Source organism: Bidens hawaiensis, unplaced genomic scaffold (genome assembly GCF_021521415.1).
Source record: "Bidens hawaiensis isolate Kalapana, Puna unplaced genomic scaffold, B.hawaiensis_p1.1 tig00008636_1, whole genome shotgun sequence".
NCBI classification, from domain to species: Eukaryota; Viridiplantae; Streptophyta; class Magnoliopsida; order Asterales; family Asteraceae; genus Bidens; species Bidens hawaiensis.
The window spans coordinates 674,843-691,961 of record NW_027491624.1 but is presented as its reverse complement, the minus strand read 5'-3'; the positions used below and the strand labels follow the sequence as shown (position 1 = coordinate 691,961).

Below are 17,119 nucleotides of genomic sequence, written 5' to 3'. Positions count from 1 at the left end.
CTTAGTAAGAAAAAAGGGTTTTGGGTATCTTTCTGTTGAATGTCACTACACGAGAAAATGTCCACATTCATTAAAACACACACGCATCTAGTCTTAGAGCATATTCATTCAAATACACACCTATCTAGTCTTAGAGCATATTCATTGGCACCGTACAAATCTTCTCTCACTCTCTATATATATATATAGCACCATAGTGTCAACATCCTTGCACACCTTCCACGGCCGCCAGTCTCTTTTTACTCATGTCAACATTTCACCATCATATTTAGATATTTCAGTTATATTATAAATCCCAAAGCCATTGAGCTTTAACATATTTGTGTTGAATCATTGAAATATGGGGAGATTTTGGAGAATGGCAGAGGCATTTGAGGTTGCTGCGAGGGTTAGAGATTGCGATAGCAGCGGCAGCGAACACTCGCCAGAGACAGTGATGGATTTGTCTGATTTGGTAAACTCGTTCATTGAGAACGGCAATGGTGTTGCCAATAAAGATTTTGATATGCAGGTTAATGAAGAATCCAGTTCAGATGGAATTGATGATGATATGGAGGAGACGAAGGAATCGTTAAAGAAATTGCTTCGAGTTGAAAATGATGATGATGCGAGAAGAAACTTGATATTAAACGTCGAAAAAGCGATAAAAGATAACTCGACACCACAAACTTTAGGGTTTAAACGACAAATTATGGCTCGTCTTCACGATCATGGTCTTGATGCTGGTACTCAACTGATACCATATTTGCTTACTCTGTATATTATTAATCAACAATATATACAAAATATACTAATATATTAGTTGGGTAAGGTTACAATGAAAACCCACTTTAGTTGTGAAAACCCGCGAAAACCCTATGTAACATCGTTTTTTTTTTTGTTACATGTAATATATGTTGTAACATTTAATACAAAACATCGAAACATCAAAAAAAAATGTTTTGCTATTTTTTAACATTTTTTTACTAATTTTTATATATGTTTTCATGAGATAGAAAAAGTTATATTTATATTTACATTTTTTATTTATTTTAATTGTGGACCACAAGATTTAAACATTCATTAAAAACATGTGGTTGAGAATGTGTTTCTAGAGTTTTCACAACTCAAGTGAGTTTTCATTTTATACTTAGCCTATATTAGTTATCATATATACTTAATCAAATCGTATCTTTTTTTAGCATGATAAAGATAATTACAATAAACTATAATTAATATATGTATGTATATATTCTATTTGATACAGGACTTTGCAAATCAAAGTGGGAAAAGAAAGGGCGGCTTTTAGCTGGCGATCATGAATACATTGATGTAAACATTGGCCAGACTCGTTACATAATTATCATATCTTTGCTAGATGAGTTCGAGATAGCTAGACCTACAGCTACTTATGCTTCATTGCTCAAGATTCTCCCCCGAACCGCAGTTATCAAAGTTGAAGATTTCAAAGAGATAGTGAGTATAATGTCCAGGGCTTTAAAGAAGTCGATGAGCCAGATGAAGATGCTAGTGCCACCATGGAGACGACGGGAGTATGTTCAGGCGAAATGGTTTGGGTCTTACAAACGAACCACCAATGAGTTTCCGACCAAAAAGACACCAGATTTGAATATTATCAACAAGAAAAGTATCGGGTTTGTGTCGATTCCTGATACTTGCTTTGGTAGACGTCGAGAGCAATTCGCTAGGAAGGATTTTGGCTATAAAATGGGTAATTTAGCCATGGTCTTGAATGGGGCAAGCTAAGATTTATAAATATATTTTGTTCATTTAGTGATTATTTGCTAATTTCTTTTTTTTGATTTTTTGGGTCAATATCATTGCAAATATTCATGTGGATTTCATATTTAGTTATTTGCAATCAAAATAAACTCTTAAAATTATAGCATTTTTCATCATATCCATTCAACAAACAAAATTCTATCACGTTTTCTTGAGCACGCAAACATGTTATGTAAAAGATCCTTTTTCTTGAAGATCAGTTCAAAAACGCAACGTAATGGTGAAGTCAAAATAATAATAGATTTTGATTGCTAACTTTGATGGACGTGTGCTGATGTAGTATAGAATGTTGTCAATCAAGAGATGACTTCGTTTAATGAATAAGTGCAGCAGTAAAAGGTTAAACGAGGATATCAGATAAGTTGATAAACGCACTGGTGTTGGTAGGTTAGTGGTAGAGACAAACCAAAGGTCCTCCGATCATGTCCTATAAAGTTAAAAGAAATTTACCTTAAAAAAACGAAAACAACTTGATATATTAGAATAGATACACACGATTGTTTAAATACACACATGCATACAGTAATACTTATGAAAACTACAACTAATAAGTTCTCTATGCAAGGTGGAAAAACACACGTGTACTTAGTCAATCTGCATACAACTTCCATATCATAACTAGTATTTATGAAAAACTACAACTTCCATTATCATCTGCATACAACTATAGTAGTCACTACAACTTCCATTATCATCTGCATCTAACTAGTTATGAAAAACTGTAATATAGATATACATACGATTGACTAAGTACACACATACATACAGTAATAGTTATGAAAACGGCAACTATAACTATAGTAGTTATGAAAAACTGTAATATCTGTTTTTAAACGATTAACAGCCATTAAGTCCCTATTTTATTCACCTACTAACGCCATAGATTAATATAATACATATATCATATAAGTAACATAATTAAGTTTACATATTAACATCACCCTCTAAACTTGATGTTTGAGGGCATTTTCTGTAGTGATGTAGTGGCTTCTTCAACGGCTTGAGTTGCTTTGTTGAACTCAAATCTGTTGGCCCAGACGGATTAAACAATCAAATCAAACGGACGAACAAACAAATAAACACAAGATATTGGGTGACAACCCTCGACTCTTTTCATATAACTAAACGAACTTCAAGAACATAACAAACTTACAAGTAGAAGAGACTACTCTTGACTCACCAAAATAAACAATGACCTAGACACTTATTTATAGATTTACTAAGCTTGCTCTTCAAGTCAAACCTAACTTGGAAACCAATACTACCTTATTCTAGAATAATCCATAATATTCTTACTATATAAACAAATATTAATATAAAACTTAACAAAACAAACCCTGAACTTTAATTACTTAACAAATCAAGATTAAGTCTTCATTCACCACTTTAATCTTGAATTGTTCCTCTTCTCGCTTTTATTCCATCTTTTCAGTTGACCATAACATACTTGCTTCACCGATTCTTCAAGCTTAGCATTCATTCCTTTCGTGCTTAACTTTGAAGCCATATTGCTATTTTCTTTCTCAACTCGATTCTTTTCATCAACTTGTTCTTGATCAACACTTTTATAAACTCCAAACAAATCATTTGGAATCGTTCCAAACCGAATACCCTTCACTTTCATAATCGGTTTCACATCATAACTTTCTTTCTTTTCAACTTCAAAGTTGTTAGGATTACAACATACCTGAAGCTTGATGTCGTATGTCCTATATTCAGATTTCTCTGAATCTTCATTAACAATCTCTCTTTCTGATCATATAGCCTCAATATCCCCATTGGCTATTTCAATCTTACATCCTTCTTCATCCAACTGACCCAAGCTAAGAAGATCGGTCTTCAACTTAGGCATATAGAAAGCATCACAAAACGTTTTCTTTTTACCAGCCTTACTTACCACAGTCACATTACCTTTAACTTTGATTTCGATCTCGGATCCATTACCAAACTTCACTTGACCAGACACTCGTTCATCCAAGGTAGTAAAAAACTCTTTCTTTCCTGACATAGGATGACTTGCACCATTGTCTAAGTGCCACGTTCCTTCATGCTTTTCATCCTTTCAAACACATCAGGGATAACCCTCTCTTCATTCAAACTTACTTTCTTTATTGAACAAACTGCCATGAACAAAGAGAAGGATCAATATCATTTATCGTCTTTGTCAAATTCACAACTTCTTTCCCTTTACTCGGCTCTTTACATTCATTCGAGTAGTGCCCAATCTTATTATAGTTGTAGCATGTTACGTACTTCCTTCTATCTTGCCATTCTACCGGGTTCTTTTTTCGGTATTCAACCCGTTCATCATTATCACGTTCACTATTCCATCTTGGATTCCCTCTTCCTCGTCCATTGTATCTTCCACTGATTCTACCACGTCCTCGGTAGGTTTCTACTTTATTTTCAGTATGGGTGAACATGAGCTGACTTTGGGATGAACTTCCATTCACATTCTTGAACTCGTTTCTTTCTTCATGTGCCTTTAAATGTATAACCACATCTTCAAATGCCATTGTTTTGATGTCTGCGAGTAGCTCCATCGAAGAAACAACAGACACATATTTATCTGGCATAGAGTTCAAGAATTTTCTTACCAAAACCTCTTCTTCAAGTGCAGCTCCCAAGCTCTTTTACTTTGACTGTACTCCACCCAACTTCATTGCATACTCATCAATACTTTCTATCTCCCCCATCTTCAATCCATGTAACTCGGTTCTAAGTATTTGAACATGAGCTTTCTGAGTTCCTTTTGCACCAAGAACGAGCTATTAACACTTCCCAAACATCTCTCGGTTCTGAATACTTCGCCATCTGAAGCATCACATCTTCAGGTAGGGTTTGGAAGATAACACCTAAAGCCATAAACTTCTTTCTTTCTTTAATTCCAGTCCCCCTTTTCTTATATATCGCATCATGCAAACCATTCGCACCCAAAATAATTTTCACCATAACCGATCATGATGTGTAGTTGGTCGAAATTAACTTCGGTGCTTGCAAAACAAAACCATCCATTGGTTCTTTCATTGTTCTCGAGCTTCATAGATTCCTTTCTTTATCACCATCCATGTCACAATCCTAACATGGTAAACGACCAATTCAAGAATGAATTGATAACAAAAACACAATCGAGCACACAATATTTAGGGTAAACCTCACGTATTATTATACTCAAGAAACTAGCACAAAACTTGAATACAATAATCCCTCTCACCATACAATAACCCTAACATGGCTATGTATTTATAGGGAGACCCTAACTTGTACAACAAGTAAAGCCCAAATATAAAAGCCCAATTGTAACCCCATAAACTCATTACATCATTAATGAATTCCATAGGTCCAATAGGTCTAACCCGGTCACCTACACGTGACGGGCCTAATAAGATGGAAATTACCAACAATCACCCCCTAATTTCCGACTCGAAACTAAGAGATCTTCAACATCGAGCAATCTTCTCATCTCGTCAAACTTGATTCTCGCAAGTGCTTTTTTAAGTATGTCAGCTCGTTGTTCCTTGCCACTAATGTGCTCCATCGCTAACTGTATATAGTGAAATCGGGGCTTTATGTGCTTGCTTCGACTATGAAAAACAGGATTTTTAACCAAGGAAATCGCCGATGTGTTATCAATCATTACCACTACCGTTTTCAATTTCCTTCCGATCAATTCTGCCAACAGTTGACCTAACCACTCGGCTTGTCCTGTAGCCGAACTCGCCGCTATGTACTCTGCCTCGCATGATGATGATGTGTTGCAAAACACACCTCTTTTCCTTACGTTTTTATCTTGTTTTTATTAATAAAGTATTACTTTTTTATGTCTTTAAGGGTTTAAATGATAAATATTACAAAGACATGTTAACTTGTGTAGGTGATGCAAAGAAGAAAGAAAGAACAAGAAAAAAAGGAACTTGAAGGGTTTAAGTGTCAAGTTTTCAAAGTTTAAGCAAGGCCCGGTCCAAGTCCATGAATTAAAAGCCTTATAATATATTATATTAAGATAATATCTGAATTAATCAGCCATTCTTGATCAGCCAAACCCAAAATCAAGTAAGAAAAAACCTAAAACCCTAGTTCTTCAAGGCTGCCGATCAGAACTCTTAGCCGCCGGCCAAAAAGAAAGAAAAAAAGGAAGCTGTTTGGCGGCTGGTGGGTCTTGGACGGCTGAGGAAGAAGAGGAGACTTGTGGGCAGCTGCTAGGAACGTAAAACATCCAAAGATCTCAGCTATATTGTTTAGTATACATCTCTAAACTTTGTTTATCTTTCAAAACCCTAACTATCTTGATTTGATCTTTGTTATTGAAATGTTTTGCAAGTAACTAGTGGTTTGGTTTATTATTGATTGATCTTGAATCTTGGTTGAGTTTTATGATGTTTATGTTGGTTAATATGATGTTTTTATTAAGTGTTCATGGCTGTCCAAATTTGATTATGAGCTAAACTCGTTGTTCTACCTAGGAATGATGTAGTGTTGACATGTTTTTTCCAATCCGTTGTCATTTTCATTAAACACGAGTCAGTCTTAGGTAGACGGTTTTACATATTGAATTTAACCCGAAAGTTTTCTAAAAAGTGTTTGTTCAACAGTTTTCTTTTAATTAAGTTAAGTAGTTAAATAAAATCTTAGAAATCAAATAAATATTATTTTGGTAAGTCTTAATTAGAGTTTCGTAATTAAAAACGTTTTCACATGTCTTTGTGTTCGACATCCGGACTTCCTTGATGCTATACTATTTATGATCGGTACACTTGCCGGTTTTGTGTGGTTTCTATAGGATTTTCGTTTTTATAAATTTAAAGCTTAATTGTGATTCGTTCTTTATTTATATTATACATTTTCACACATCAAGTTTTTGGCGCCGTTGCCGGGGACACGGTTTGAAGCGTTTTAAGAACGACTCGAGTCAAGATTTTCCTTGTTTACTTGTCTTTCTTATTTGTTTTGTTTATTAGTTTAAAATAGTTTAGATAATTATAATTTCTTTTATTTATTTTGAATAGTTGTATGCGACGTACTCGATCTCTAGGACCACCAGAAGTTGAAGGATTTCCCGAACCAGAGAGAGAGCTTCTTGAGAGACGTCGTACAAAACCGTCTTCTAGTTCATCTACATCCGTCGGTAATACATTCTTTTCTCCTACTTTATCTGAACCCATCGTTAGGGATAAGATTATGGCCGACGCACCACAGAGGAGGACAGTCGCAGACCGGGCCCGTCCGGTCGATGCTGTCGCGAGATCCAGCATTGCTCCACCAGCTATAGGAGTTCAAACGACCTGGCAGATTCCATCGAACGTTCTGAACACCATTTCCCATTCTGCTCAATTTCACGGGTTGCTCCACGAAAACCCGCATTCACATTTCACTCGCATCACACGTATTTGCGACACGTTTCACCTTGCCAACGTATCCGAAGACGCCATCAAACTCCGCATCTTTCCGTTCTCACTCGTTGATCAGGCGAGTCTGTGGCTTGAGTCCCTCCCACAGGGATCCATTTCTACTTGGGCCGCCATGCAGACCCAGTTCCTGGAAAAATACGATCCTCCGGCTAAGGCCGCTCGTTTGCGTAACCAGATTCATTCTTTCCAGATGGAGGACACTGAGAGTTTCTAAGAGGCGTGGGAGAGATTCAAAAACCTACTCGCTTTATGTCCGAACCACGGCTTGCAGGACTGGGCGGTTGTTGAAAAGTTCTATAACGGAGTGACGTACGTGACTCAGAATATGCTTGACACTGTTGCAGGAGGCAACTTATTGACGACAAAGGATACCGATGAGTGCATTGCCTTATTTAACGGTTTAGCCATGAGTGGATACCAGCGACCACCTTCTAAGAGTACCAAAACCGTTGATTCCCTATCACGCGGCATGCACTCGGTCGACACGAACACCGCCCTCGTGGCACAGGTCGAAGCGTTAGCAAAGATCGTGAAGGACCTACAGGTGAAAAGTAAGTTATGCGAGATCTGCAGAGGGGGACACGATACCGTTCAGTGTCCCGTAGGTTTCCAGGAGGAGGCAGTCGACTATATTAACAATCCGAACCGAAATCCTAATTCTTTTAATTCTTATAATTCTGGTTGGAGAGGTAACCAAAATCCTAACTGGAGGAACGGAAATCATTCCAGCTTCCAGCCGCATCAGAGCCTATTCCAGGATTCCAGTGAATGAGCGAGTGGTGGGGAGAAGAAGCCCACGCTCGAGGAGATGATGGTACAGCAGACTCAGATGCTGTCGCAGCTGATGACTCGAGAGGATTCCCGTCACAAAGAGACTCAAGAGAAATTTCGGGAACATGAGTCATTCATGAGAAATCAGGGGGCGTCAATTCAAAATCTTGAGAAGCAGATGGGAGAGATAGCGAATCGTCTGAATGAGAGGCCGCCAGGTACACTTCCGAGTAACACTGAGCAGAATTCGAAGGCCTTCGCGAAGGCGGTGACGACGAGGAGCGGTGCTGGGGCACATAGTAAGCTAGTGAATCAGGGGCCTGCGGTAGATGTAGAAGAGCAGGTAGACGAGGAGATTCAGACGGAGTCTCCACCGGTCAAGGTGCATCAGAGGCGAAGCCCAGGAAGTACAGCACAGGCCGAGGACCAGCCATTACCCAGCACACCACCGAGAGTCTACAAACCTAGACTCCCATTTCCCTGGAGAGTCCGCAGGGATAGAGACGAGGAGCAGAACACTAAATTTCTTGATCTCCTGAAGCAACTTCATCTTAACATCCCATTCCTTGAGGCACTAACTCAAATGCCGAAATATGCAAAGTTCCTTAAGGATATTCTTTCTAATAAGGAGAAGTTAGCTGAGGTCTCTTCCATCCCGCTGAGTGCTGGTTGCTTTGCAGTTTTGCAGAGAAAATTACCGGAAAAGATGTCCGATCCTGGGAGTTTCACGATTTCCTGCATCTTGAGCGATAATACGGTTGTTCATGCACTGGCAGATCTTGGTGCCAGTATTAATCTCATGCCGTATTCCGTGTATCGCAAGTTGGGACTAGGCGAACCGATGCCTACCCGTATAAGTATCCAGCTTGCTGATCATTCTGTGAAATACCCCCAAGGGGTGGTCGAGAACATGCTAGTTCGTGTCGACAAGTTCATCTTCTCGGTAGACTTTGTCATCCTGGACATGAACGATGATGATAGTGTCCCACTTATCTTAGGACGACCATTCCTTGCCACTGCACAGGCGTTGATCGACGTCTGCGAGGGTAAGTTGATTATGAGAGTTGGGGATGAGAACGTCACCTTCGACGTTCGACAGTCACTGAAACACCCCAAGTCTGCTGATGACTCCTTATACTTCATTGATACTATCATGGAGCATGTCGGGGAGTTTCTCAGCGAAATTTGTGGAGGATCTGCCTCCGACACCCAGATTCTCGATAGGGAGATTCCGGAGATTGAAATGGTTGCCGTAACCAATCAGTCCTTAGATGACGACACCGAGTCGCATACCCCTGAATCTGGCGTGTCTACCGAGATCGTACGAGACGATCCGATGGACCGACCTTCGGTCGAGAGCCCTCCTTCTTCCTTTGATCTTAGGGATCTGCCTGCCCATCTTGAGTACGCATTTTTAGATGTAGAAAGGAAGCTTCCAGTTATCATTGCATCTGCTTTGACGGAGGTCGAAAAGGAGAAGTTGTTGAGGGTGCTACGAGAGCACAAAGAGGCGATTGCATGGAAGATTATCGACATCAAGGGTATCAACCCTTCGTTTTGCACTCATAAAATCCTCATGGAGGAAAATTTCAAAACTGTCGTCCTGCCGCAACGGCGGCTCAATCAGAAAATGCAAGAGGTCGTGAAGAAGGAGATTATCAAACTCCTTGATGCGGGGATCATTTTCCCCATTTCTGATAGCGCTTGGGTGAGTCCAATCCAAGTGGTTCCTAAAAAGGGTGGCATGACTGTCGTCACCAACGAGCGGAACGAGCTTATTCCCACGAGGACTGTGACGGGATGGCGAGTCTGCATCGACTATCGCAGACTGAATGATGCCACCAGGAAAGACCACTTTCCTTTACCTTTCATTGATCAAATGTTGGAGCGTTTAGCGGGTCAGCAGTACTACTGCTTCTTGGATGGTTTCTCCGGGTATTTTCAGATTCCCATAGCTCCCGATGACCAGGAGAAAACCACTTTCACATGCCCTTACGGTACGTTTGCCTACAAACGTATGCCGTTCGGACTGTGTAACGCTCCGGCCACATTCCAGAGGTGTATGGTGGCCATTTTCCATGATATGATCGAGGACTCCATGGAGGTGTTCATGGATGATTTTTCCGTATTTGGGAGTTCCTTCGATCATTGTTTATCTAATCTTGAGAGGATGATGTCCCGCTGTGTTGACACCAACCTAGTCCTTAACTGGGAAAAATGTCATTTCATGGTTCGCGAGGGCATTGTTCTAGGACATCGGATCTCGAGTGCGGGGATAGAGGTTGATAAAGCGAAGGTCGAGACCATTTCTAATCTTCCCCCGCCTACTTCTGTGAGATCCATTCGTAGTTTTCTAGGTCATGCCGGGTTCTACCGCCGGTTCATTAAAGATTTCTCAAAAATCGCGAGACCCATGACCAAACTTTTGGAGAAGGATGCTCCATTTGTTTTTTCCGAGCAGTGTATCGAGGCGTTTGATCTTCTAAAAGACAAACTAGTTAACGCCCCAATCATGGTTGCTCCCGATTGGTCGTCACCATTCGAGTTAATGTGTGACGCGAGCGACTTCGCAGTCGGAGCGGTTCTTGGACAATGGAAGGATAAACATTTCCATCCGATCTATTATGCGAGCCGGACCTTAAATGGCGCACAGGAAAGCTATACCACCACCGAAAAAGAGCTTTTAGCTGTGGTGTTCGCTTTCGAAAAATTTAGGTCCTATCTGGTTTTGTCCAAAACGATTGTTTATATGGATCATGCTGCTATTCGTTATCTCTTCAGCAAGCAGGATGCCAAACCTCGTCTTATCCGTTGGATCCTGTTGCTTCAAGAGTTTGATATTGAGATCCGTGATAAAAAGGGGGCCGAGAATGTTGCGGCCGATCATCTTTCACGTCTAGAAGGTGCTGAGTCAGGAGTTAGGATCGACGACCGTTTTCCGACGGAAAGTCTCATGTTCGTTAAGGCACAGGAGGAGGGTTTTCCATGGTTCGCTGACTTCGCAAACTATCTTGCTGATGGATACCTCCCGAAGATGCCTTACCAGCAAAAGAAGAAATTCTTTGCTGATGTTAAGTTCTACCTATGGGACGACCCGTATCTTTTCCGTGTTGGTGCTGATAAGTTAATTAGGAGATGTGTAGATGCAAAGGAGGGATGGCAGATTTTGAGCCATTGTCATGTGGGACCGACAGGAGGTCACCACGGTGCGAGTTCGACAGCGAAGAAGGTATTTGATTCTGGATTCTATTGGCCTTCTATTTTCAAAGACGCACATGAGTTTGTTAAAAGTTGTGACCGATGTCAACGTGTTGGTAATATCTCATCCCGGAATGAGATGCCCCAAAATGTGATTCAGGTATGCGAGGTTTTTGACATTTGGGGTATCGATTTTATGGGCCCGTTCCCGTCGTCTAGAGGGAACAAGTACATTCTTGTGGCTGTTGATTACGTTTCTAAGTGGGTCGAGGCCAAAGCATTGCCCACTAACGACGCCCGAGTTGTAGTGAGATTTTTAAAAGGTTTGTTTTCTCGTTTTGGAGTCCCGAAGGCCTTGATCAGTGATCGAGGTACTCACTTCTGCAATGCGCAGATGGAGAAGGCGTTGCAGCGCTATGGGGTCACCCACCGGCTTGCGACCGCCTACCACCCACAGACCAGTGGGCAAGTGGAAGTGAGTAATCGTGGAATAAAACGTATTCTTGAGAAAACAGTTGGTTCGAATCGTCGGGATTGGTCCGACAAATTAGATGACGCTCTGTGGGCCTTCCATACAGCCTACAAGACTCCGACTGGTTCCACACCATTTCGGATGATTTATGGGAAGGCATGTCATCTTCCTGTTGAATTGGAACACCGCGCTTCATGGGCCCTTCAAAGGGTTAATCTTGATTTACCCGCCGCAGAGGGTAATCATTTCCATCAGTTGCACGAGTTGGAGGAGCTCCGGGATCACGCATATGCACAATCATTTCGGTATAAGGAGCTGACGAAGGAACTGCATGATAGAAAGCTGAAGGATAATAAGCAGTTCAAGTGTGGGGATAAGGTTTTATTGTATAACTCCCGGTTGAGGTTATTCCCGGGAAAGTTGAAATCCCGATGGTCGGGAACGTTCACGGTCACTGAGGTTTTCCCGTATGGAACCATTGAGATACAAAATCGAAGCGGGAAGTTTAAGGTGAACGGCCATAGACTGAAGCACTACATTGGAGAGCCTAATACTGATCAGACAGTTGAGGTGTTCTACCTTGACTCATTCACCGAGGATTAGTCGTGATGGATGCATCACTCGGGAGACGGCCCGAGTTGTAGAGTTTGTATTATGATTCTCTTTATTATCTGTTTTTATTTGTTTTATTTCTATTTATAAAAAAAAAATAAATAATAATAAAAATACAAAAAAATATAAATATTTAATAAAAATCAAAAAAAAAAAAATTAAAAAAATCAAAAAAAATTAAAAAAAAAAAAATTCAAAAGCACAAAAATATGTTTATTTCTTATGTTTTTGTTTTCTGTTTCGTACGCCGCTACATGCGAGCGAGTTTGAGTTGTTACAGGTATTATTATGCGCATGGTAGCTCTGATGGCGTTCTGGAACTGGTTCACCCGAGGTTGCGGCCGCGAATGAAATGCTATACGGTCGTTCGTTCGAATCATACACAGCTGATGAAGAATCTGCATCTAAACCAGGGGAGTAACCCGTTCTCTGTTTTAACCCGTTCTCTGTTTTAATTTATGTTCTTTTAAAGTGTTCAAGTTTGTTTATGTTGAAAAAAAAATATAGAAAAAAATAGAAAAAAAATAATAAAAATGTCCCTCGTTTTTAGTTTCTTTTGCGTTAAAGTCGGAGATTATGATTTTATTCGGAAATCAGTTTTTCAAACTACTAATAATATGAGATAAATAGAAGAAAACGCACTTAAATTGGGATGTTTCGGTAGGCTTAGTTCAATCCAAAACTTGAGATAATGGGTGTAAACGGAAAAAAACTTTATAAGTATCTGTTAATGGAGTTGAATTTACCAAGTTCTGAGGAGTTGGTGTCCAGACCCAACATGCATTTTTTGTGAGAACCCAAGAGATGTCATTTTCAAATGCATTGCTTGTGAAGTATGTGTTCGTGTATGTCCTATAGATCTGCCCGTTGTTGATTGGAAACAACGCATCTTCACAGACCAAGAACTACGAGATCACCCCTTTCATTCTGGGGTGACGGAGGGATCATACATTGAACCCGCCCTAAATAATCCCCCTTTTGCCGGATTATTTCCGATGTAATCATAAAAGGCTAATTTTTCAGGAATTTTAGCCCAAGCTTCTGATAAACTTAGCCTTGAAAATGAAAGGGCAAATTTGATAAAACGGTTAAACGGAAATCTTTTGTGGGTAAAGCGTTTTGTCCGTGGAAAATAAGCAATGAAAGGTCGGGCCATACTCAAGCCTCAAATTTTGGTATGAAAAATGGAAATATCATGAGTTTTTAAAAAATTTGAATACGTTATCATATGATGCTTGGGTAGGTTTAACGTTAGAGTATGCCGTGTAGCCTGTGATATAAATCTTAAAATGATAGTTTAGTGTTTTACACCTCATCGGCGTATAGTTTTATAACCTTAAATCCTGTATTGATGGGATGCTTCGGGTCCGGAGACCATGGGTCTGTATGCAATCTATTTAGCTGGGTATTCACAATTCCTAAGTGGGGTTGTGGATATTTAAAATAAAGCCAAAGAGCAAACCCTTTTAAGTCTATAAACATGATCACAACAGTACGAAAGTACAAATACACTACAGACTTGATCATCCACGCTGTTAGTCATGTGGGGTCCCCTTGCTCGCGTCTCATTACCATTAAGAAACGGACCACAAGGGACACGCTACATGTAAGCTCTACAGATAAAATTTTGCATACTCACCTATGGTTATGGATTTGGGGTATTGCTTGATAACAGGGGTATGTCATGTTGTGGGGAGCACTGGCTATAAATAATTGAACCTTAATCATATCTAATGGCTGCTTGGTAGACTTTGATGCTTAAGCTTAGGTGGATAAACAATACCCTTGATCGTCTTAACTATTCATAAATATTGAGCAACAAGTTTTAATTCTGCTAACTTTGAGGTTTAAGTTAAGTTGGGGTGGTCTGGTCGGGTAAAAGCAGAAAATAAGCGGGTCTTAATTGTGTGAACCACTGAGTAATATTGTCGGATCTTATTTGTCCCGGTAAAGATTAAGGCATGGGTTTAGGTGGACAACAATATCGATGATCACGGTTTTTGCGTTTTTCTGAGCTTTAAAATATAACCTATATGTTTGATTTAACTTTGATTTTCCGATTCTGATCCAACTGCATTAGACTTTTTCAGGGACGAAAAAGGTTCAAGTGTGGGGATGTTTGATGTGTTGCAAAACACACCTCTTTTCCTTACTTTTTTATCTTGTTTTTATTAATAAAGTATTACTTTTTTTATGTCTTTAAGGGTTTAAATGATAAATATTACAAAGACATGTTAACTTGTGTAGGTGATGCAAAGAAGAAAGAAAGAACAAGAAAAAAAGGAACTTGAAGGGTTTAAGTGTCAAGTTTTCAAAGTTTAAGCAAGGCCCGGTCCAAGCCCATAAATTAAAAGCCTTATAATATATTATATTAAGATAATATCAGAATTAATCAGCCATTCTTGATCAGCCAAACCCGAAATCAAGTAAGAAAAAACCTAAAACCCTAGTTCTTCAAGGCTGCCGATCGGAACTCTTAGCCGCTGGCCAAAAAGAAAGAAAAAAAGGAAGCTGTTTGGTGGCTGGTGGGTCTTGGACGGCTGAGGAAGAAGAGGAGACTTGTGGGCAGCTGCTAGGAACGTAAAACATCCAAAGATCTTAGCCATATTGTTTAGTATACATCTCTAAACTTTGTTTATCTTTCAAAACCCTAACTATCTTGATTTGATCTTTGTTATTGAATTGTTTTGCAAGTAACTAGTGGTTTGGTTTATTATTGATTGATCTTGAATCTTGGTTGAGTTTTATGATGTTTATGTTGGTTAATATGATGTTTTTATTAAGTGTTAATGGCTGTCCAAATTTGATTATGAGCTAAACTCGTTGTTCTACCTAGGAATGATGTAGTGTTGACATGTTTTTTCCAATCCGTTGTCATTTTCATTAAACACGAGTCAGTCCTAGGTAGACGATTTTACATATTGAATTTAATCTGAAAGTTTTCTAAAAAGTGTTTGTTCAACAGTTTTCTTTTAATTAAGTTAAGTAGTTAAATAAAATCTTAGAAATCAAATAAATATTATTTTGGTAAGTCTTAATTAGAGTTTCGTAATTAAAAACGTTTTCACGTGTCTTTGTGTTCGACATCCGGACTTCCTTGATGCTATACTATTTATGATCGGTACACTTGCCGGTTTTGTGTGGTTTCTATAGGATTTTCGTTTTTATAAATTTAAAGCTTATTTGTGATTCGTTCTTTATTTATATTATACATTTTCACACATCAGATGAAAACGCTACGTTGCAGTGCTTTTGCGAGCACCAAGAAATCTAGGCTCCCCCATAATAAAACACATGATCAGTAGTGCTTCTTCCATCATCTTCATCAATGTTATGGCTACTATCGCTGTACCCGATCAACTCCTTTGATCCCCCGCGTTTGTACCTGATCCCCTATCCAACAGTTCCTCCAACAGTTCCTTGAATAAACTGAAGAATTTGTTTAATTACTGCTAAATGAGACTTCTTTGGAGTTTGCATATATCTACTAACCATGCCAACCGAAAACGCCAAATCAAGTTGAGTGTTTACCAAGTAACGAAGACACCCAACCAACTTTCGGCACTCCGTTGCATCTGCATCAACATCATCCTCGGCTTTAGACAATTTCACATTAAGATCCATGGGTACACTTTTAGAATAGCAATCCTCCATCTCGGCTTCTTTTAATAACCGTCGAGCATAAGCACTTTGATGGATTAGAATCTCATTCTCCAACTGTGAGACTTCGATTCCGATATAGTAAGTGAGCATTCCCAAATCAGACATTTCAAACTTCTTGGACATCACAAGTTTGAACTGATTAATGTGATCGTTGTTTGAACCCGTAATGACCAAATCATCAACATACATGCCGACAATAATAATGTCGGTTCCATTGAATCTCCGATACACCGCTTGTTCTTTCGAGCACCTCGCAAATTTCAAGCCTGTTAATATACCATCAAGCTTGGTATTCCATGCCTGTGGTGCTTGTCTCAAACCGTATAAAGCCTTGGTTAGCTTATAGACCTTGTTTTCCTCCCTGGGTTTAACAAACCCATCTGGTTGAGAAACAAAGACCTCTTCTTGTAGCTACCCATGTAAAAATGCCGACTTCACATCCAAATGATGTAATCGCCATCCTTCAGTGGCTGCAATGGCAATGAGCATACGTACGGTTTCAAGTCTCGCCCCCGGAGAAAAGAGCTCATCAAAATCGACTCCGGGTTGTTGCACATAACCCTTTGCCACGAGTCTTGCTTTATATTTATTAATCGAACCATCCGCCTTCCTTTTCACCTTGAAAACCCACTTCAATCCGATAGCTTTAGCCCCTCTCGGTAACTCGATCTACTCCCATGTGTCATTTCTTTTAATGGATTCAAGTTCCATTTGCATAGCCTTTATCCACTCTGGTTTGGGTTTTGCTTCACCTTTCTAACAAAAGAAGTTCAATGTCCTCCACTTCCGAACATAGGACATAATCATTGAACTTAACCGGTGCGATCGGAACACGTGTAGATCTTCGTAAGTTAATTTCTGGTTCACTAAGTGCTGCTGTTGCTAAACCAGTTGCTGCTGGTGTCGCTAAACTAGTTGCTGAGTTGCTGGAATTAGCGACCAGAGCATCAGAATCTGTCGCTAAAGGTGCTGATGGGCTGTCTAAATTAGCGACAGAAGCTGTCACTGATTCTGTAGCTGAATTTGGCGACAAAGTTGGATTTTCGTCGCTAATGTTGTTGCTTTCCATAGGCTCAGTTACAACTTGCCCAACTCCGGTATCAATAACCCCATTCCAATCAACCAAAAATAAACCCGGTGCTAGTTCCGTTTCTTCATTGGTTTGACCCGAATTAGACCAAACCCACGTCTTCTTCTCGTCAAAAACCACATC

At 39.7% G+C, this 17,119-nt stretch overlaps 1 protein-coding gene across 1 annotated transcript; it reads left to right on the top strand.

Annotated features, from left to right (window-relative positions):
• The first annotated feature begins 228 nt into the window (after positions 1-228).
• On the top strand, positions 229-1,760 carry LOC143529671 (uncharacterized). Its single transcript, XM_077025413.1, has 2 exons — positions 229-725; positions 1,247-1,760. Exons 1-2 carry the CDS (start codon positions 341-343, stop codon positions 1,744-1,746), a joined length of 885 nt encoding a protein of 294 aa, XP_076881528.1. The 5' UTR covers positions 229-340; the 3' UTR covers positions 1,747-1,760.
• The last annotated feature ends 15,359 nt before the right edge of the window (positions 1,761-17,119 follow it).

Coding starts and splice junctions, on each gene's coding strand:
- LOC143529671 (XM_077025413.1), top strand. CDS start 341: ATGGGGAGATTTTGGAGAATGGCAGAGGCATTTGAGGTTGCTGCGAGG. Junction 726..1,246: donor CGATCATGGTCTTGATGCTG/GTACTCAACTGA, acceptor TATTTGATACAG/GACTTTGCAAATCAAAGTGG.